Below are 23,371 nucleotides of genomic sequence, written 5' to 3'. Positions count from 1 at the left end.
AGGGTCTGGTGTGGACTGTTCTGCTGTGGTGTCTACGCTATGGTCAGGGTCTGGTGTGGACTGTTCTGCTATGGTGTCTACGCTATGGTCAGGGTCTGGTGTGGACTGTTCTGCTGTGGTGTCTACGCTATGGTCAGGGTCTGGTGTGGACTGTTCTGCTATGGTGTCTACACTATGGTCAGGGTCTGGTGTGGACTGTTCTGCCATGATGTCTATGCTATGGTCGGGGTATGGTGTGGACTGTTCTGCTGTGGTGTCTACGCTATGGTCAGGGTCTGGTGTGGACTGTTCTGCTGTGGTGTCTATGCTATGGTCAAGGTCTGGGGTGGACTGTTCTGCTGTTGTGTCTACGCTATGGTCAGGGTCTGGTGTGGACTGTTCTGCTGTGGTGTCTACGCTATGGTCAGGGTCTGGTGTGGACTGTTCTGCTGTGGTGTCTACGCTATGGTCAGGGTCTGGTGTGGACTGTTCTGCTGTGGTGTCTACGCTATGGTCAGGGTCTGGTGTGGACTGTTCTGCTGTGGTGTCTATGCTATGGTCAGGGTCTGGTGTGGACTGTTCTGCTGTGGTGTCTACGCTATGGTCAGGGTCTGGTGTGGACTGTTCTGCTGTGGTGTCTACGCTATGGTCAGGGTCTGGTGTGGACTGTTCTGCTGTGGTGTCTACGCTATGGTCAGGGTCTGGTGTGGACTGTTCTGCTGTGGTGTCTACGCTATGGTCAGGGTCTGGTGTGGACTGTTCTGCTGTGGTGTCTATGCTATGGTCAGGGTCTGGTGTGGACTGTTCTGCTGTGGTGTCTACGCTATGGTCAGGGTCTGGTGTGGACTGTTCTGCTGTGGTGTCTACGCTATGGTCAGGGTCTGGTGTGGACTGTTCTGCTGGCTTCTCTGCGGGGGTGGCCACCTCTCTAGTGGGTTGTTCTCTGTCACACGCCATCCCCCTTACCCTCTCCTCCAGCAGTCTGATCCTCTCCTCTAGTGCACTTTTCATCTCCTGCTCTTGCTTTTTATTTTGTTGAATTTGTCTCACCACAGTCCAGAGTGCAGATATGTCTCTCTCCACCTCCAGCTCTCCGGGCCTGGTTAAGGGGATGTTGTTGTGCTGGACTGTTGTCTGGGTCTGTGCTGACTGGAGTGTAATCACCTGCTGTTCCAGCTCCACCCGCCTTACCTACAGCTGGGTACATTTATCCTTCATTTCAATGAGGTGGTAGTTCTCTGTGCTGGGAGGTTGACTTTCCGTTTGGGGTTGCTCGTCTGTGGGGTTATATAATGAAAAGGTTTGGTCTGACCCGCTCGGTGTGGGGGTATCTTTCTCAAGGGAAAGCTTCTCCTGCTGGGCTAATTCTTTGATTAGGTGAAAGTATAGCTGAAACTATTTGGGGTTACCCTGTACAAATACTGTTCCAGACTTATAGAGATGTATATTAGCTGACTCTGTGTCCTCATTGTCTTGTATCCTGAGTTTCCACCCTTCGTTAACACCCCACCCCACCCCCACCCCTTAACAGAAAGGTAGTGAGCTAATGTAGCACTGTGCCATGCCAGGGGATGGTCTCTGTGGAAGATGAGGTTGCTGATGTTCCCATTTTTATAATAGTCAGCAAAAGGTATCACTTGATTTTCCATAAGGAACTTAATTTTGTTGTCTTTTCTTGCCTTGTCATTCTTTACATACACAGGGTACTGTATTTTAATTGCCTCTGAACAGCGAGAGGCAGCTTCTAAGGCCTCTCCATTTGTTTGGAGTAGACTCCCCTGCCATTGTTGGGCTAAAGGGCTTTGACACCTCTCACTTGACACGTCTGTGCTAATTGAAGTTGTATCAAGCTTGGCAGCCTTCATTTAGCATTCAGTCTTCATAAAGTAATGTCATGTATTTTTCTTCTTGGCTTTTGGAAATAAAATATAGCTTCAGACTAAACATTACTCACTCAGTTCCAGGTTGGATGGTGTTTTCAGGTTTCTGTTGTTTTCCAGAGCATTTGCTGTATAGCGTTGGAATAAAAATCTTTGGTAGTTGTAAGCCTTCCAGGTGATTCCGTAATTCCCTCCCAAATCAGGTTGTAGGTTTTGAGTTTTTGATTTGGAGTGAAGGTTATGTTGTAGAGGGTAGCATCCTGGATATGTTCCTGGCAAAAAATCTAAGTTTATCTAACTCTAAACATATCTTTTTTTTAAAGAACATGCTGAAAAATGCAGGAGCTCATCTGATCATGACCTCTCTCTCTCTCTGTCTCTCTCTCTGTGTCAGTATTCAAAGGGCAGCTCTGTCTCTGCTGGAGTTCTACTACAGGGACTTCCCTCTCCATAACCCTGCCCTTCTCTCCGCCTCCAAGCACCGTGCCGCCAAGCACCTGGCCGGCCTCAAGGTCTACACCGTGGACGGTTAGTACACCTACGGTTTTTCTATGGTTCCTCAATGCTTACATTTGGTTTGTGTCCCTGTGTCGTCTGACCTCCAATCATCTCTCGTTTCCTCTTTGTTACTGCATCTTAATGTGAAGCACTGTCTGTCTTTCATTCTTTGTCTCTCCATTCTCTCAGCTCTCTGTCTACCGTATTTGTTGCTTCGTTGTGACGCTCTCTCTTCATCTACTCTCCCACTCCACCCTAAGCAGCGTTTAAAGCTAAAGTGAGAGCTTACCTTTTGGACAATGACAGTAAGTAAAGATCTCTGTGTGCCCTCTCACTTTTCACTGGTGTACACTACTAACCTCACGCCTCACTTCCCTTCCCCCACCCCCAATGTTTACACTGCTTCTAAGCATGCACACACAGATACACACCAATCTAACCACCACTTTCATTCGCGAGATATGCTTTACACACACACACATGCGGACAGGCACCAACTTCCCAGCTCAGTGTGAGACAGCTTTTATGGTTCTTCTCTATGTTCTTTGTAGCAGAGTTTGATAGAGGAGTATGCTGGTACATTGTCCTCACAGACATTTGCATTTCAGCCTTTTAATAATTCATCACACGAGCTCCTTCTGCACATTCCCATGCTATCTCTTTGTCTCTCTCTCTCTCTCCCCTTTCGTTCTCTCGTTCACTCTCTCTCATCTCTCTGTTTGTCCGTATTTTGTCCTCCTTTTGTCAGTGTGTTCTCCAGTTAAGTCAGAAGTGTTTCTGTAGGCTAGCAGAGTGGGTCTTTAGGTTTCTAGTGTTTTTAACCAGCCCAGATCTGCTCTAATGGAACTCACCCGTATTTATTTGGGGGGATTTAGAAAAAGTAGGATTGCAATGAAATTTCATAAAACATTTATTTCTCAATCAGAAAAAGGCTGTGCTACCAAGCCTGTGCTTCGTTCAGCCTCACACACACACACACACACACACACACATATATATATATATATGTATATATATATATACACACTCACACACACCTTGGCGTTAATGATTCATCTCTCTTGGCCTGTATCTGCCGGGGTTACTGTGCTGAACCCTCATACACACATATCCCTCATAAATATGGACCAGATTCCACTCCTCCATATTCATATCCCACAGGAACCCTAATTTATGCTTTTACTACTTCTGGGTTAGTTATTGGTATTCATCATAGAGAGAGAGAAATTAATTCTATGATCAACTGGTATTATTGTGTTTGGAGATCGTTCTTGTTTTTGTAATTATATGAATATTTACTACCTAGTAGCCAGATGTGTTAGTTTCTGCTTTAGCCAACTCTGTTGTCATTTGGCACTTGTCTAAACCATAATCGGGTTTGACTACCAGGCTAAATATTTAATCACTCTCACAGTGAAAGGATCTGAATTGTGAAACTGCCTAATGAGATATTTAGATGTTACACAGAATCCGCACTAAGATCTGTGTTTTCCCCGGGTTACTGTCAATATGCTGACTGGGCCACACAGTGACCTTCCCATCATGCCTCTGTGCTTCCTGTTTGTAGGCCCAGTGAACCCAGCGGGGCCAGCAGGGGGATCGGGGGGGTCGCAGGTGGGGGGTCAGCCGCGGGCCATGATCTCTGCAGCAGCCAGGCGCAGAGACGCCACTCACAACGAACTATACTACGAAGAGGCCGACCATGACCGACGGGTCCGCAAACGCAGAGCCAGGTGGGGGAGGAGAGAGTGGAGGGGGAGGAGAGAGTGGAGGGGGAGGAGAGAGTGGAGGGGGAGGAGAGAGTGGAGGGGAGGAGAGAGTGGAGGGGGGGAGAGAGTGGAGGGGGAGGAGAGTGTGGAGGGAGAGGAGAGGGGGAGAGGAGAGGGGGAGAGTAGAGGGGAGGGGGAGAGTAGAGGGGAGGGGGAGAGTAGAGGGGGATGAGAGAGTGGAGTGGAGGGAGTGGAGGGGGAGGAGTGGAGTGGAGGGAGAGGGGAGGGGGAGAGTGGAGGGGGAGAGGGGGGGGAGAGTAGAGGGGAGGGGGGGAGAGGAGGGGGAGAGTGGAGGGGAATGAGAGAAGAGTGGAGGGAGAGTGGAGTGGAGGGAGTAGAGGAGGGGGAGGAGAGTGGATTGGAGGGGGAGGAGAGTGGATGGAGAGGGGGGGGGAGAGTGGAGAGGGGAGGGGGAGAGTAGAGGGGAGGGGGAGAGTGGAGGGGAGGAGAGTGGAGGGGGATGAGAGAAGAGGGGAGAGTGGAGTGGAGGGAGTGGAGGGGGAGGAGTGGAGGGAGTGGAGGGGGAGGAGAGGGGGAGAGTGGAGTGGGAGAGGGGAGGAGAGTGGAGGGAGAGGGGAGAGTGGAGAGGGGAGGGGGAGAGTGGAGAGGGGAGGGGGAGAGTAGAGGGGAGGGGGAGAGTAGAGTGGAGGGGGAGGAGAGTGGAGGGAGGGGAGAGTGGAGGGAGGGGAGGAAAGGAGGGGAGGGGAGGAGGAGAGGAGAGGGGAGGGAGGGAGGGGGGAGGAGAGGGGGACGGAGGAGGAGAGGGGGGAGGGACAGGGAGGAGGAGAGGAGAGGGGCAGGGGAGGGAGAGGAGGGGAGGGGAGGGGAGGGGGACTCTGAGTGACTTAATAGGTGGTGTGAAAGGAAGAAAGATGGATGAAAGATACATAAGTATGCTGTTTAATGTAAGGATTAAAATATAGATGAGGGTTTCGATAGATGAACATAAGAATTGAGGGCTAAATGTTGGCCTGTGTGTTTTTATAACTTGTAGGGTGCAAGAACAGATGAGTGTACAGTATACTGAATGTTTTCTGTACATTGTTGTAACGTTAGGCTGGTGGTGGCTGTGGAGGAGGCCTTCATGCATGTGAGGCGGATGCAGCAGGAGGAGCAGAAAGCATCCCCTGGGGATGTGATGGACGTACGGGAAGCGGCCCTGGCCATATTCCCCTCCATGGCCCGCGCCCTGCAGAAATACCTCCGAACCACCAGAAGGCAGCACTGCCACAGCATGGACAGCATCCAGAGACACTTGGCCTTCTGCCTCACACACAACATGAGCCCCAAGGTAGGCAAGCTTCAACTTCTTGGTTCCAGATCATCCCCTGGCCAGTATCACTACTAGACACCTCTTGGCCTTGGCCCAACATAACAATCTCTATAGCAATATGATTGTGTGTGTCTGCTTCTGTGTCTCTTCAGGCATTCCTGGAGGCCTACCTGTCCCCTGGTCCTACGCTACAGTATGGTCGAGAGCGCTGGATGGCCGGTCAGTGGACTCTGGTCAGCGAGGCTGCGGTCACTAGCGGTCTGAAGGAGGACACAGTCTTCTCACTGAGGTGTCTAGACTTCAGCCTAGCGGTAACAGTCAAGTCCATCCCCTACATTGTAATGACTGAGGAGTATGTCGATCCAAAGTCACACAAGTTTACCCTGAGTCTCCAATCTGAAACATCAGTCTAACAGACGCATGTAGAAGAACTGTGGGAATTCTAGACTTGTCTGTTTTGTGTTCAGTTTCTTAAACCCTCTTTTACTTTTGACATGCTCTTGTTGTGCTATTTTGCTTTTCTCTTCTATTTATATTACCGGTGTTTATAAAGATTATTTTGGCTACTTTGAGATTTGTTATTGTACGTAATTGATATGAACAGATGCATATTGGATATTGTAACAAGATGAAGTGTTAGCTGGTCATATAATAGTTAATAAATGGTAGGGATCCCCAGCCCTATGGCTCTTTTGGAGTGAAGATGACCGATGGAGAGAGTTAGGGAACATGCTCTGATTTCTATTGTCCTGAGGCACACTGGATCATTGAATTATGTCAGTGGGTTTTCAATACACTGTCGACGACCCTCCCGCATTTTGTTCTTCCTCTGTGTGTGTGTGTGTGTGTGTGTGTGTGTGCGTGCATGTGTGTGTGTGTGTGTGTGTGACTGTGTGTATGTGGGGGGGTATTTTCATATGGTCTGCCCTGCTAATATGAATGAAATACTACCTAATAATCACAAACAGTTCAGGTTCAGTTTTATCAAACTAAGAATTGCTTTTGTTTACAGTTAATGGATTGTACATGTGTGTTTTTATATACGGTTGAAGTTGGAAGTTTACATACACTTAGGTTGGAGTCATTAAAACTCGTTTTTCAACCACTCCACAAATTTCTTCTTAACAAACTATAGTTTTGGCAAGTCGGTCAGGACATCTACTTTGTGCATGACACAAGTCATTTTTCCAACAATTGTTTACAGACAGATTATTTCACTTAGAATTCCCTGTATCACAATTCCAATGGGTCAGAAGTTTACATACACTAAGTTGACTGTACCTTTAAACAGCTTGGAAAATTCCAGAAGATTTCATCGCTTTAGAAGCTTCTGATAGGCTAATTCTCATCATTTGAGTCAATTGGAGGTGTACCTGAGGATGTATTTCAAGGCCCACCTTCAAACTCAGTGCCTCTCTGCTTGACATCATGGGAAAATCAAAAGAAATCCGCCAAGACCTCCACAAAAATTATAGACCTCCACAAGTCTGGTTCATCCTTGGGAGCAATTTCCAAACGCCTGAAGGTACCACGTTCATCTGTACTAACAATAGTATGCACGTATAAACACTATGGGACCATGCAGCCGTCATACCGCTCAGGAATGAGATGCGTTCTGTCTCCTAGAGATGAACGTACTTTGGTGAATCAATCCCAGAACAACAGCAAAGGACCTTGTGAAGATGCTGGAGGAAACGGGTACAAAAGTATCTCTATCCACAGTAAAACGAGTCCTATATCGACATAACCTGAGAGACCGCTCAGCAAGGAAAAAGCCACAGCTCCAAAACCGCCATAAAAAAGCCAGACTACGGTTTGCAACTGCACATGGGGCCAAATATTGTACTTTTTGGAGAAATGTCCTCTGGTCTGATGAAAAAAAATAGAATTGTTTGGCCATAATGACCATTGTTATGTTTGGAGGGAAAAGGATGGAGGCTTGCAAGCCGAAGAACACCATCCCAACCGTGAATCACAGGGGTGCAGCATCATGTTGTGGGGTTGCTTTGCTACAGGAGGGACTGGTGCACTTCACAATTGCATCATGGGGCAGGAAAATTATATGGATCTATTGAAGCAACATCTCAAGACATCAGTCAAGAAGTTAAAGCTTGGTCGCAAATGGGTCTTCCAAATGGACAATGATCCCAAGCATACTTCCAAAGTTGTGGCAAAATGGCTTAAGGACAACAAAGTAAAGGTATTGGAGTGGCCATCACAAAGCCCTGACCTCAATCCTATAGAGAATTTGTGGGCAGAACTGAAAAAATGTGTGCAAGCAAGGAGGCCTACAAACCTGACTCAATTACACCATCTCTGTCAGGGGGAATGGGAGCTTGTGGAACACTTCCTGAGAAGTTTGACCCAAGATAAACAGTTTAAAGGCAATGCTACCAAATACTAATTGAGTATATGTAAACTTCTGACCCACTGGGAATGTGATGAAAGAAATCAAAGCTTAAATAAATTATTCTCTCTACTAATATTCTGACATAAAGCGGTGATCCTAACTGACCTAAAACATGTATTTTTACTAGGATTAAATGTCAGGAATTGTGAAACTGAGTTTAAATGTATTTGGCTAAGGTGTATGTAAACTTCCGACTTCAACTGTATGTAATGTCTTGCGTTTTTATTTAAAAGTTATATTTGATTTGATTGATGCTTTTCTACCTGGCTGTACAGTTTGGCTGTATAGTTGTGGAATTATATGGATGAAAAAGGTTCTGTTATTGTACTCCCCAGGATTCCTAGACATTATCTGTAAGAGGTTGTCCAAACCTGTTGGGCTCAAACCCAGAGCGGACTATTGCGGAATACTACAGTTGAGCAAACAAAGAAGCTAGTAAAACCGGAAGAAATGTATTCATAATTTTGAGTGAGAGATTTTCTGTACTTTTCTGATTTGGAGTCTAATGACAAGACATGCATTATATGTGTGTCTTATCTCCAGATGAAAGAAAGCTATTATTAAATTTCTACAGAACCTAACCCTGTAAACTAAGAGAATCCGATTGAGGCTCAAGTTTTTTGTCTTCAGATATGAGAGAAGACAACAGATTAAAGAAGGATGTCACAATATTCTCTCTTTTAGTCCCTATGTTTGAGACTTGTGGAGAATACACACAAAGAGAAGTGGTTCTCGTAATGCATTTTGTCCCAGACATGACTGACTGATCTGATACCGTAGCTTTTCCTCTACTGTCTCCAAGTCTGCATACGCGCATCTTCATGTACTGAAAGTGATTCAAATAGGCCAAAATGATACATTTCTCATGTCTTTTTTTACATTGTTTGATATGGTTTGTTCCTCAGTATTGATGTTCAGAGTGCAGACAACAGTGAGGGAAGTCTACAGTCACAAAAGAGGCCGTACAACTGGCACAGATATGGGATTTTTATGCTTATCTCTGTGAACTCAATATACAGTATTTGTTTGTTTTAATATTGTATTGTTTTAGCCAAATCTTCCCTATTACATGTGCATATTATTCAAGACTATATTAGAATGAAATTGTTTGTTATTGTAATTGTACAATCATTGTTGTCACCAAAAGGTTACATGTTTTTCAGGATTTTATACTGATTAAATTATGGCTGTGAATATTTTCCTGTTCGAATTCACCCTTTTATTAGTTTTTATCTTGAGGTGACCACAGGTTATAAGTGTTGGATTGGTCAAAGCAAGGTTGCCAACCAATTGCTTTCCCTAATCGAACCAATTCCGATATGTGACTATTTCAAGGAAGGGAGAAAGGATGTATTTTTCAAGTATTCGACCAGGGCATTTACCTCCTTGTATGTCTCCTTCATTACAAAGGTGCCTCTGTTTTAAAACACATATGATGTATGCTCTATGTGTTTGTTATTGTATGCAAGTATGTTCGTTCAATAATGTATGGTGTGTGTGCGAATGCACCATTGCCATCCTAAATGTTGTTCTGACCAATTCGGTCTCAAGTTTTCACTGGTGTTGTTTTTTAAAGATTTACATATATGGAATTACAATAACTGTATAAAGATTCAAATTTGTAAAATAAATATTTGTATGAACATTTTCAACATTCTCATATTACTTTATTGTTGGTGTGTGTGATGCTTTGTATTTGTCTGTGCACTAGAAAGTATGTAAGTGAGACTATTGGGTGAGAGAGTATCTGTCTGCACTGTCCAGTTGAAGACAAGAGAGAGAGAGTGAGTTCATATCTGAAGCCCCCTTCACACTACTGCACCCTGGGCTTACAGAACACAGGGATCTCTCTCCTGCCACTTCACATATACTCTCTTCTAATTGCCCACTGAGGGAGAGAGCGAACGAGGGATGAGTCAAGGAGGGATGAGGGATGAGTCAAGGAGGGAAAGAGAGTGAAACAGAGTGAGAATACATGAGACAAATTGATCAGAAATACAGTGTAGACATTGTTAATGTTGTAAATGACTATTGTGGCACAACAGTTTTCAGCTGTGCTAACATAAATGCAAAAGGGTTTTCTAAGGATCATTTAGCCTTTTTAAAAGGATAAATTAGCAAACTATGGATTAGCTAACACAACGTGTCATTGGAACACAGGAGTGATGGTTGCTGATAATGGACCTCTGTACGCCTATGTAGATATTCCATTAAAAATCAGCCTTTTCCAGCTACAATAGTCATTTACAACATTAACAATGTCTACATTGTATTTCTGATCAATCTGATGTTATTTTAATGGACAAAAAAATAGCTTTTCTTTTAAAAAACAAGTGAATTTCAAAGTGACACAACTTTTGAACTGTAGTGTATATATTTAAATAAAAGAGTTGTGGACATTGCAAGGTGTGAATTTATTTATTTTACATTTAACTGATTTAGCACTCTTATCCAGAGCGTCTTACATTTTCAGATTGATTTCAGTTTATCAACAGATCTTTTTCCAGATTCAAGAAAAAAAAATGCTGTTAATGGCTTTTCTTATAATGCAGAGTGGTTGACTTAGGCCAGACACGTTGTACAAAATCTTCTATAAAAGCGTTTAGGTCTATTTCTCTCACCCTAAACTTTGATGATAGTACAGTAAAGAGACTATACAACAATGTTATTAATTCTAGATGACAAATTCACAGTTTTTGAATTAGTCATCATCGTCGTCTTCTTCATCATCAGAGTCATCCGAATCATCAGAGTCCTCATCAGAGTCATCATCAGAGTTGTCGTCCTCATCATCGTCATCGTCGTCGTCGTCATCATCATCCTCTGTGTTTACCTTGCCTGACAGGACGTTCTCTATCCAGTCCGCCAGCTTCTGGGCTGTGAGCAGATCTTGTTCTTCCATCTCCAGCCAGATGCTGTCAGCCTATCCAGAGGAAGAGAGAGAGGTCAGGGGCCAAAGGTCATGGACCATCATGAGTTAGATCTAAGTTTCACAATTTCTGACTGGTTTCCACCAATTTCTCATGCTGTATTAGAGCTGTTCGGGGACTCACGTCAGTAACGTTGACCACGCCGATCTGAGGTTTGAACAGGTCCACCTGGAAGGTCTTCTCCCAGTAGGGGATAAGCTGAAGAGAGTGAGAGAGAACACACTGAGATCTGAAACTGTAGGGACTTGAGTTCACGTAATCCTGTCCGTCCGTCTGTCTGTGTCTCACCAGGGGGAAGTCATCAGGGTCGATCCAGATGATGCTGAGACCAGGGTGGTGGGTGTTGTCTCTAGCCACCTCCTTCAGCAGCTCCAGGAACTCATAACCATCTGAACAACACCAAACAACACATTAAGAAGGTTAGTCTGTGTTTTATCATGCCAGGAGAAGTTTGTTTGATTTCCTGAAAGCTATGAACCATTGCAGTGATTCTCAGTTTCAGATAAGACTGATAGGAACCTATGTTGCAAAGCTGATGTTGGCCCTGATCAAAGCTGATGTTGGCCCTGATCAAAGCTGATGTTACTGTAATATGGATGTATTTTTTTTACCAGGGTCCTCCTCCTCTGCGAAGGCCACTATATGGCTCCCCTCCACAACGTCCTCCTGAAAATGAGACATCATGAGACGCTGTCCAAGGTTTGACAGAAATGAACACACGTACTGTTGTACTTGCCTTTCTTGCACTAACCCTTGAACTTGCATAAGGTAAATGAAATGACAAAAAAACTCACCCATGTCTCAAACATGTCCTCAGCACGCAGCTTTCGCAGTGTTGGCCTGAAAACATTACACAACGCTATCAGTCATAGACCACTGATCAGATCCTCAGAATGAAGTGATCCTGTTCTGACAGCCGCAGTAGGGCTGCAGGTAGCCTAGCGAATAGAGTTTTGGACCAGTAACCGAAATGTCACTAGTTAGAATCCTGAGCCGACAAGGTGAAAATATGTTGATGTGCCCTTGAGCAAGGCACGTAACCCTAAATGCTCCAGGGTTGCCGCTGACCTGGCCATGACCTGACTCTCAGGGGGAAATGGGATATGCAGAAAACACAGGACAAATATAAGCACCCACCCCCAAAAAACGATTACACCATACAGTGCCTTGCGAAAGTATTCGGCCCCCTTGAACTTTGCGACCTTTTGCCACATTTCAGGCTTCAAACATAAAGATATAAAACTGTATTTTTTTGTGAAGAATCAACAACAAGTGGGACACAATCATGAAGTGGAACGACATTTATTGGATATTTCAAACTTTTTTAACAAATCAAAAACTGAAAAATTGGGCGTGCAAAATTATTCAGCCCCTTTACTTTCAGTGCAGCAAACTCTCTCCAGAAGTTCAGTGAGGATCTCTGAATGATCCAATGTTGACCTAAATGACTAATGATGATAAATACAATCCACCTGTGTGTAATCAAGTCTCCGTATAAATGCACCTGCACTGTGATAGTCTCAGAGGTCTGTTAAAAGCGCAGAGAGCCTCATGAAGAACAAGGAACACACCAGGCAGGTCCGAGATACTGTTGTGAAGAAGTTTATAGCCGGATTTGGATACAAAAAGATTTCCCAAGCTTTAAACATCCCAAGGAGCACTGTGCAAGCGATAATATTGAAATGGAAGGAGTATCAGACCACTGCAAATCTACCAAGACCTGGCCGTCCCTCTAAACTTTCAGCTCATACAAGGAGAAGACTGATCAGAGATGCAGCCAAGAGGCCCATGATCACTCTGGATAAACTGCAGAGATCTACAGCTGAGGTGGGAGACTCTGTCCATAGGACAACAATCAGTCGTATATTGCACAAATCTGGCCTTTATGGAAGAGTGGCAAGAAGAAAGCCATTTCTTAAAGATATCCATAAAAAGTGTAATTTAAAGTTTGCCACAAGCCACCTGGGAGACACACCAAACATGTGGAAGAAGGTGCTCTGGTCAGATGAAACCAGTTCAGTTCTTTTTGAAAAATTGAACTTTTTGGCAACAATGCAAAACGTTATGTTTGGCGTAAAAGCAACACAGCTCATCACCCTGACCACACCATCCCCACTGTCAAACATGGTGGTGGCAGCATCATGGTTTGGGCCTGCTTTTCTTCAGCAGGGACAGGGAAGATGGTTAAAATTGATGGGAAGATGGATGGAGCCAAATACAGGACCATTCTGGAAGAAAACCTGATGGAGTCTGCAAAAGACCTGAGACTGGGACGGAGATTTGTCTTCCAACAAGACAATGATCCAGAACATAAAGCAAAATCTACAATGGAATGGTTCAAAAATAAACATATCCAGGTGTTAGAATGGCCAAGTCAAAGTCCAGACCTGAATCCAATCGAGAATCTGTGGAAATAACTGAAAACTGCTGTTCACAAATGCTCTCCATCCAACCTCACTAAGCTCGAGCTGTTTTGCAAGGACGAATGGGAAAAAATTTCAGTCTCTCGATGTGCAAAACTGATAGAGACATACCCCAAGCAACTTACAGCTGTAATCGCAGCAAAAGGTGGCGCTACAAAGTATTAACTTAAGGGGGCTGAATAATTTTGCACGCCCAATTTTTCAGTTTTTGATATGTTAAAAAAGTTTGAAATATCCAATAAATGTTGTTCCACTTCATGATTGTGTCCCACTTGTTGTTGATTCTTCACAAAAAAATACAGTTTTATATCTTTATGTTTGAAGCCTGAAATGTGGCAAAAGGTCGCAAAGTTCAAGGGGGCCGAATACTTTTGCAAGGCACTGTACCTTCTGTGTTCAGTGACGAAAGCCACGATCTCCTCCTCAGAGTTGGGTCTGTCAGGGAGGGTGACGGGCTCCTCCATGAAGGGCTCGTAGAAATCTACCTCGTTCATTTTCAGGGTCAGCTCCTTGGCCACCTTAAACACCACAGACACCAGAATCAGCACCCAACTTCTTCCATTGACAGGACCCCTTCTCACAGACCAAGGACATAAGATGTCTGTATACTCACAGCTTTCTCAAAGGTGGCAAAGAATTTGATGTAGGGTTGGAACTGCTCTGCAGCCTCCTTGAACGCACTGTAGTCTGGAGGAAAGGAGCGGTTTATGAAGAGGAGAAAGGAGTGGATGGGAGGAGGGAGGAGAGAAGAGGGCATTTGACTTCTTTTGAAGATGGTGTACTACTGTATAACCACTACTCTATAACTACATCATTTCTTATCCGTTGAACAGAGGTAGTCCTTCAGCATTTAGAATAATTCCCCTTCTGCTGCTATCATTTAGCATAGCTGTCTGTGAGCGTCTACTAGCTTGTGTGTGCTAGCTAGACTAGGATTGGTCTTTAGGGAGATGCCATTGACACATACGTATACTGAAATAACTGAGCCCCGTTGACCCCTAGTTTTAGGCTACCACAGTCGGTCAGGGGCGAGACAGCCGCCTTGCTTATCATGAGCGCGATTCGGTGTCTTACGATAAATGGAAAAATATTTGGCCCTCACAGCTGTGTGTGGAGGGAGGGTAAAATTGGACATGTAAATCCATGGGGATGATGAGTTTAAAATTCCCCGGTTATTATCAAGGCCAGGGGATCAGCCAATAGCCATCCAACCCTGGCCATCACACTAGCAAGACAGGGAGCACATTTAAACAACCTTAACACATACACACAGAGACACACACAGACAGATTGTCAGAAAGACAGACACACACGCACACTCACGTTCTGAGTCCTCGTTCTTAAAATATCCAATGAGGCGGATGTCTTCCTCCATCCTGTCGAAGGCCCTCAGCTCCAGAGCATTTCCTATCACCTCCACAGGCTCCTCCAAAAGCTAGAGAGAAAATAACATAACAGTAAGCTGATCCTAGATCTGTGAGTAGTATCAATGAGGGCACCCCCAGTCCACTCACGTCTAGAAGGAACTCCACCAGGGTGTCGGCAGAGAGCATGCCGTCAAACTCAATCACACGGTCTGCCTTGAACACATACACACTGCCCTCTTCCACCAGGCCTGGGGTCAGGGGTCAGAGGGTCAAGTACAGACCATTATTTACAACCATTCACTGAATGCTTTACAAAAACCTTTTGGTGCTTCATGTAGTATGCTTCATAGTCATGTAGTATAATAATAATGATGAGCAACTATAGTTCGCACTGAAGTGTTGATGTGTTTCCTTACCCAGCTTCTTGGCAACCTTGGTGTCTTTGTGGGAGTCTACCATTCCAAACCCAATCTCCTTTTCCTCCATAACCTGAGCAGCCAGCTGGAGATGAAGACAAAAGTCAGTTAGTGACATTCTTTCAACGTTATCATAACACTTAAATTGGAACAGTGTCCAATAGAGCCCTTGTTGTTCTACACTCAGGAACGATGATCCAGTTTGAAGCATGTTTGGCAGGGGGACAGACAAACAAACAGGGCTGAGATGAGGCTTAGTTGGAGTGACGTTATTGAGTAGATAATGGTCCAGAGAACAGAACAGCCCCAAGGCAACACACACACACACACACACACAGTCATATGATGGCTAAAATTGCCATGCTCCATATCCATGCCAGAATCCTGCAGCCATTGTGGTCTCAATAGGTGAGGGTCTGCCAGCCAAGGCCTTGAGCTCTGACAGATACCAAGGCAAATTGAGGCTAAGAATACCCGACTGACCGAAATATCAGGAGGGGAACAGTGATTAGTCTGTCTTCATCCAGATAATACGTTGACATGTGATCATTCAGGGCTTTGAACATCATGTTTGAAAAGCACTTTATGAATACAGTTATCGGTGTTAACATTTAGAAGCATGGACTCTCCATTGGTTGTAGACAAGAAGAAAGTCTTTGTCATACTTTTGACAACTCAGCAAAGCGGTACATTTTTCAACCTTTAGCAAACCCAAACAAAGAACACATAGGCCTAGACAGAATACAACACAACATACATTACCACATGCAACATGGAACAAGTAGCCATTATCAAAGCATGAGATACTGTAGGTTGATGAAACACTGACAGAGTGATGAAGAAAGGCCAGAAGTGGACTCTTCAAACAAATCTCACTCTGTTGGCTCCTTATAAAATAATGGAACATGGATGCAATCCTATACAGATAACCTGTAGCGAAGCAACAGAGCAAGTAATTATGTTAATTTTGATGACCCAGGGCCCTAACCCTCGTCCGGTCCACCTGTGGTGAGTTAAATATCTGGGGCTATTAGGAGTGAGAGACTGTGCTCAGGCTATCTGCTGCACATTATTCTAACTCAACACAAGCCATGAGGAACACAGGACAGCTAGAGAGGGGAGATTAGGCCATAGTAGTCCACTGTCACAGCTCTGCTGAAGTGGGATAGTAACTGACACTTTACTTGAAGTAGCTTCAAATGAAGTACTCTTTACCTTATAAACGTATTCATAGCACATTATAATATAGATGCCGTCATAGAACATTAGCGAATGTTATAATCAGTTAGCCAACCTTCTAGTTAATAAATATACATGTCATTGTCATAGTATTTTAAGACCGTCTCAATCTAAGTGTAAAAGCAAAACAGGGAGAGAGACAGACCTACTGCTATGCCCTTCACATGTATAGCTCAATAACATAAAGGGCATGTGTGCCGGTCCTATTTGTGCCTGTGGCAGAGAGCTGGGGTGAATGATATACATTACTATGGGAAGTGCCGGAATTAACAGAAATAACCTTAACTGACAGCACTGGATAGAACTGGGGAGTCTCTCTCTCTCTCTCTCTCTCTCTCTCTCTCACTCACTCACTCAACACACTGCACATAAACATTAGTATCACAAAGTCATAAGAATCACTGATTGACTTGTGACGGGGTAGCTCAGCCTTGGGTATGTATTAAATCAGAGTTGATCATGTTTAATTGAATGACAGCCATTTTATGACAAAGTTTTATTACAGTCTCTCATTCTAGCTCTCACTCTTAACCACTTCAGTAAATTGTGGGTTTCGTGCCCATTGGGACACTCTAATGTCTAGGGACTGTAATGATTTATGGAGTGGGTCTAGCTGACCCAGTGACCCCAGATTGTTAAATCACCTCAGTCCAGCCCAGGTGCTCCCCTCCCTAGTGACTCTTCTCTTTCTTCTCTACCCACCATCTCTTTCTTCTCCTCCTTATCTCTCTCGCTCTCTCTCTCTCTCACTCTCTCTCTGCCGTGTCCTCCTTCATCTTTTCTTCACCATCTCGTTCCTAGACTCCTTCATCCCCACTTCCACCTCCCTTCATCTCTCTTCTCCTAACCTCCCTCACCATCTCCCTTTTTCTCCCTTCCTCCTCCTCAGGCTTACCTCCAGCACCATCTCAGTCATCAGGTGTTGTTTCTGCAGCTCCTTCCCATCAGGGATGGGTTTGTGGTACAGCAGACATATCATGGTGTACTTCTTCATGGCCTTCTGGTAGTTCTTGTTATTGATGTCGATGACTCTGTCTTTCCCGTCATAGCGAGGGAACTCCAGTCCCTTCTCGGTCTGAACGAGCGGCGACAGAGACAGGCACGGGAGCAGGAGCAGCCACAGGGCTAGCATGGTCTAGGGACGTGTTATGAACGACCACACACCCCGAGAATCACAGAGGAACCTTTAATCACTAGATACGGCCTCCACAAGAGTACTTAGGCTGAGGAAGGTCAATAAACTCCCCAAAATGGGAAAATACTTATTTATTTTTTAAACAATAGATAGAGAGGTGTAGAATAGCACATTGCCCTTAAATTATAGTATAAATCTCCTTGAGTCTTCTTCCAAGCAGTCCTCTATAGTCCAATGCCCAAGGCTTGTTTAGGAACCAGCGATCCTCTCTCTCCCTGTTTCACTCCCTTGCTCCCTCTTTCCAGCCGAGACAAAGGGAAAGAACAGACCTGACAGACCTGGAGCGCTGGGGGGCTAGATACCGTACATAGCAGCGCCCCTCTCCCCCTGGCCACCACACACAGGCCCATTTTTAGGAGACCAGTTGTTTAGGTGCTAAAAATAAATAGGTGAGTGAGAGAGATAGAGAGAGAAAGAGCACGAGAGGAGAGAGGAGATAGTGGGTTTTAACAGGCCTCCGCTCTCTGCTCACACCATGGCGTTTCTACTTGGCATGTTGGGAGGAATGACAGAGAGCTGTGCTGAGGATATTTAGGGGTGTAGAGATTTTGGGATGATAGTAATCTGGGGTCTGCATATCTACAGTTCTAACATTCACTACAGATTGGGTTTGTAACCATGAGCATAAAAAGAGAAACCTGAACAGTGCTCAGCACCGTGAAACGGGTGTTTCCAACAGGTTAGCATTATGCTAACAGTGTCCCACTCCACAACGTCTAGTGTATGTTGATAGATGCATGCAGTGACAGGCTAGTGGACAGTGCCTGAATGCAACTAGAATATAATTGCGATAGCTTTATAGTGGCTACTTTAACACTAGCTGTCCCATTGCTGTGGTAGTTGGTGCAGTTGTCTGTTAGAGCATACTGTTGGAATCAGACTAGGGTAGGGGGAGGTGTTGGCTGGGGGTTACAGTTACAGTCAAAAGGAAAAATCAGACAAGGAGACTGTGTGTGTGTGCGTGCATTCATGTGCCTGTCGATAGCCTATGGAGGGAAGGTAAATGTACTCTCCTTTGAGAGGGTAGGCTTAACTGGGATATTAGGCAGGGTTGGGTAGGTTACTTTCTAAATGTAATCCATTACAGTTTCTAGTTACCTGTCCAAAATTGTAATTAATTACTTTCTCCATAAGAAGCATCATTAGTGGTTTCTGACTTGTGGTTAGAATTCAATGCTGAATTTAATGCCATTGAGAAAACAGAAAGGTGTCATATAATATATTTTTCCCAAACATCCTTTCTGAATTTAAAAGTAATCCATAAGTAATCCTCTAGTTTTTCATAAGTGTCCCCCAAATGCTTTGATACTGAAACTTTTCCCCTGACCCTTGACCCCAGGGATGTGCTGACGATCACTGAAACAGCTGTGTATACATGTGTGCATATATCACAGGGGGTTGGTGGAACCTTAATTGGGGAGGACGGGCTCGTGGTCATGGCTGGAGTGGAATAGGTGAAATGGTATTAAATACATCAAAAACATGGTTTCATGCATTTGATACCAGTCCATTTACTCCATTCCAGCCATTATCATGAGCTGTCCTCCCTTCAGCAGCCTCCTGTGGTATGCATGTGTGAGCATGTAGTTTACCCATTGCCAATGACTATATGCAAAGCAAAACAAAGGCTTGATCTCAGCAAAATATAAAACGTGTGACCCAGGCACCATTTTCTTTGAGTACACTGCCTGTGTGACTATGTGTGTCTCTGGGTAGTCTAACTGATGAGGACAGTAACATGAGTCTTTCTTGTCAAGGTTTGTTTTCAGCCTTGCAGAGACAGTAACCCGATCTCTCTGCTTTCTCATTGTCACTGGGGCTAAAATGGAACAGCCTGGGCTTACAGTACATTGTATGGCTCAGAGTCTCTGATGAAGAAGTAACCTGCTAGCAGGCCATGCTTGGTGTTATCACAACTTCAATGTACTGTAAATGGATAGTGATGACTATTGCTAAGTTTTATACTGGCAAAAAAGGAAGGTTGTGTGTTTGTTGCTGTAGGAAGAGGAGAATTGCAGCTTGTCTTCATACTTGTGCAACCTCGACTCGGGGGTAGATATAACATAGTTAAAGTCAATCTATGAGACTCAAATTAGTATGAAATGTTACGTTTGGTATGGTATGTGATTTGTGGATGTCCAGCATCCATTTCGTATGATATGTTATGAATTACAATTTGCATGGTATACAGTTGAAGTCGGACGTTTACATACACTTAGGTTGGAGTCATTAAAACTCGTTTTTCAACCACTCCACACATTTCTTCTTAACAAACTATAGTTTTGGCAAGTCGGTTAGGACATATACTTTGTGCATGACACAAGTAATTTTTCCAACAATTGTTTATAGACAGATTATTTCACTTAGAATTCCCTGTATCACAAATCCAGTGGGTCAGAAGTTTTACATGCACTAAGTTAACTGGGACTTCAAACAGCTTGGAAAATTCCAGAAAATTATGTCATGGCGTTAGAAGCTTCTGATAGGCTAATTGACATAATTTGAGTCAATTGGAGGTATACCTTGGGATGTATTTCAAGGCCAACCTTCAAACTCAATGCCTCATTGCTTGACATCATGGGAAAATCAAAAGAAATCAGCCAAGACCTCAGAAAAAAAATTGTAGACCTCCACAAGTCCGGTTCATCCTTCTGAGCAATTTCCAAATGCCAGAAGGTACCACGTTCATCTGTACAACCAATATAACGCAAGTCTAAACACTATGGGACCACGCAGCCGTCATACCACTCAGGAAGGAGACGCATTCTGTCTCCTAGAGATGAACTTACTTTTGTGCGAAAAGTGCAAATCAATCCCAGAACAACAGCAAAGGACCCTGTGAAGATGCTGGAGGAAACAGGTACAAAAGTATCTATATCCACAGTAAAACGAGTCCTATATCAACATAACCTGAGAGGCCACTCAGCAAGGAAGAAGCCACTGCTACAAAACCACCATAAAAAAGCCAGACTACAGTTTGCAACTGCGCATCGGGACAAAGATTGTACTTTTTGGAGAAATGTCCTCTGGTCTGATGAAAGAAAAATAAAACTGTTTGGCCATAATGATCATCCTTATGTTTGGAGGAAAAAGCGGGAGGCTTGCAAGCTGAAGAACACCATCCCAACCGGGAAGTAAGGGGGTGGCAGCATCATGTTGTGGGGGTGCTTTGCTGCAGGAGGGACTGGTGCACTTCACAAAATAGATGGCACCATGAGGATTGAAAATTGTGTGGATATATTGAAGCAACATCTCAAGACATTAGTCAGGAAGTTAAAAATTGGTCACAAATGGGTCTTTGAGAAATAAATCATTCTCTCTACTATTATTCTGACTTTTCACATTCTTAAAATAAAGTGGTGATCATAACTGACCTAAGACAGGACATTTTTACTAAGACTACATTTCAGGAATTGTGAAAAAATGAGTTTAGATGTATTTGGCTAAGGTGTATGTAAACTTCCGACTTCAACTGTATTACGAATTGCAATTCAAATCACATTTTATTGGTCACAGACATGTGTTTAGCAGATGTTATTGCGCTTGTTGTGAAATGCTTGTGTTTCTAGCTCCAACAGTGCAGTAATATCTAACAAGTAATATCTAACAATTTCACAACAATACACATAAATCTAAGTAAAGGAATGGAATTAAGAATATTTGGACGAGCAATCTCAGAGCGGCATAGACTAAGATACAGTAGAATAGAATACAGTGTTTACATATGAAATTGGTAAAGCAAAATATTTAAACATTATTAAAGTGACTAGTGTTCAATTATTAAAGCGGCCAGTGATTTCAAGTCTATGTATATAGGGCAGCAGCCTCGAATGTGCTAGTGATGGCTATTTAACAGTATGATGGCCTTGAGATTGAAGCTGTTTTTCAGTCTCTCGGTCCCAGCTTTGATGCACCTGTACTGACCTCGCCTTCTGGATGATAGCGGGGTGAACAGGTAGTGGCTCGGGTGGTTGTTGTCCTTGATGATCTTTTTGGCCTTCCTGTGACATCTGGTGCTGTAGGTGTACTGGAGGGCAGGTAGTCTCAGTGTTTAGGATCAGCAAAGTGGAGGTGTTGTTTCCTACCTTCACCACCTGGTGGCGGCATGTCCAGAAGTCCAAAACCCAGTTGCACAGGGCGGGGTTCAGACCCAGGGCCTCAAGCTTAATGATGAGCTTGGAGAGTACTATGGTTTTGAATGCTGAACTATAGTCAATGAACAGCATTCTTAAATAGGTATTCCTCTTGTCCAGATGGAAAGGAAAGGGATATGGCAGTGTGCAGTGCGAGGGTGATGGCATCGTCTGTGGATCTATTGGGGCGGTAAGCAAATTGACGTGGGTCTAGGGTGTCAGGTAAGGTAAGGTAGAGGTGATATGATCCTTGACCAGTCTCTCAAAGCACTTCATGATGACAGAAGTCATTTAGTTCAGTTACCCTTGCTTTCTTGGGTACAGGAACAATGGTGGCCATCTTGAAGCATTTGAGGACAGCAGACTGGGATAGGGAGAGATTGAATATGACCGTAAACACACCAGCCACCTGGTCTGCGCCCTGAGGACACGGCTAGGGATGCCGTCTGGGCCGGCAGCCTTGTGAGGGTTAACACGCTTAAATGTCTTACTCATGTCGGCCACAGAGATGGAGGCCGAGTCGGGCTACATTGTGTTATCCTCAAAGCAGGCGAAGAAGGTGTTTTTTGTAAATATGTTTTTATTTCACCTTTATTTAACTAGGCAAGTCAGTTAATTATAAATGATGGTCTTCCAGAAGGCAAAAGGCCTCCTGCGGTGACGGGGGATTCAAAATAAAAATATAGGACAAAACAAACATCACGACAATAGAGACACCACAACACTGTCAGCGACGTGGCTGGTTTTCCCTTTGTAGTCCGTAATTGAATGTACACTCTGCCACATACGTCTTGTGTCTAAACCGTTGATTGCAACTCCCCTTTGTCTCTATACTAATGTTTTGCCTGCTTGATTGCCTTTTGGAAGGAATAACTACACTTTATTTTTGTATTCGGCCATATTCCCAGTCACCTTGCCATGGTTAAATGAGGTGGTTCGTGCTTTCAGTTTTGCGTGAATGCTGCCATCTATCCACGGTTTCCGGTTAGGGTAGGTTTTAATAGTCAAGAGTGGGTACAACATCTCCAATACACTTCCTGATAAACTCAGTCACCGTATGTATCAGTGTATTAGTCGATGTTATTCTCAGAGACTTCCCAGAACATGTCTGCGTGATCAAAACAATCTTGAAGCGTGGATTCCAATTGGTCAGTCCAGCATTGAATAGCACTTAGCACGGGTACTTCCTGTTTGAGTTTCTGCTTATTGGAAGGAGGAGCAAAATGGAGTCGTGATCAGATTTTCCGAATGGAGGGCGGGGGAGTGCCTTGTAGGCATCCCGGAAGTTGGAGTAGCAGTGGTCAAGTGTTTTAACAGCGCGAATACTACAGACAATGTGTTGATAGAACTTCGGTAGGTTTTTCGTCAAATTTGCTTTGTTAAAATCCCCAGCTACAATAAATGTGGCCTTAGTTTGCATAAAATCCAGTGAAGTTCTTTGAGGGCAATCACGGTATCGGCTTGAGGGGGAATATACTTGGCTGTGACTAAACCAAAGATAATTCTCGTTTGGCATTTGATTGTGAGTTATTCTAGTTCGAGTGAACAAAAAGGACATAAGTTCCTGTATGTTATCACAATCACACTATGAGTAGTTAATCATGAAACATACACCCCTGCCCTTCTTCCCGGACAGATATTTATTCCTGTCTGCGCGATGAACTAAGACCCCAACTGGCTGCATGGACTCAGAGAGTATATCCAGAGAGAGCTTTGTTTCCGTGAAACAGAGTATGTTACAATCCCTGATGTCTCTCTAGAAGGAAATCCTCACCCTGAGCTCATCAACTTTATTATCCAGAGACTGAACATTAGCAAGTAACATACTCGGAAGCAGTGGGTTGTGTGCGTGCCTCCTG

General features: G+C 44.2%; 2 protein-coding genes across 2 annotated transcripts in view; one reads left to right on the top strand and one right to left on the bottom strand.

Annotated features, from left to right (window-relative positions):
• Positions 1–9,455, top strand: part of LOC135547439 (vang-like protein 1) — a 41,374-nt gene extending 31,919 nt beyond the window's left edge. The window contains exons 5-8 of the mRNA XM_064976466.1: positions 2,254–2,387; positions 3,925–4,090; positions 5,183–5,417; positions 5,552–9,455. Of these exons, the coding sequence (XP_064832538.1) occupies positions 2,254–2,387; positions 3,925–4,090; positions 5,183–5,417; positions 5,552–5,812 (796 nt within the window). The 3' untranslated portion in view covers positions 5,813–9,455. The remainder of the gene's footprint in view (positions 1–2,253; positions 2,388–3,924; positions 4,091–5,182; positions 5,418–5,551) is intronic.
• A 768-nt stretch (positions 9,456–10,223) lies between these two features.
• Positions 10,224–17,694, bottom strand: LOC135546958 (calsequestrin-2-like). Its single transcript, XM_064975519.1, has 11 exons — positions 17,080–17,694; positions 14,946–15,030; positions 14,677–14,777; positions 14,486–14,597; positions 13,776–13,849; positions 13,550–13,680; positions 11,534–11,579; positions 11,351–11,405; positions 11,028–11,128; positions 10,863–10,937; positions 10,224–10,732 (listed from the first exon to the last, which is right to left on the bottom strand). The coding sequence occupies exons 1-11, from the start codon at positions 17,314–17,316 to the stop codon at positions 10,511–10,513; spliced, it is 1,239 nt and encodes a 412-aa protein (XP_064831591.1). The 5' UTR covers positions 17,317–17,694; the 3' UTR covers positions 10,224–10,510.
• Between the last annotated feature and the right edge of the window lie 5,677 nt (positions 17,695–23,371).

Source organism: Oncorhynchus masou, chromosome 10 (genome assembly GCF_036934945.1).
Source record: "Oncorhynchus masou masou isolate Uvic2021 chromosome 10, UVic_Omas_1.1, whole genome shotgun sequence".
Taxonomy (NCBI): domain Eukaryota; kingdom Metazoa; phylum Chordata; class Actinopteri; order Salmoniformes; family Salmonidae; genus Oncorhynchus; species Oncorhynchus masou.
This window is presented reverse-complemented; position numbering and strand designations above follow the sequence as displayed.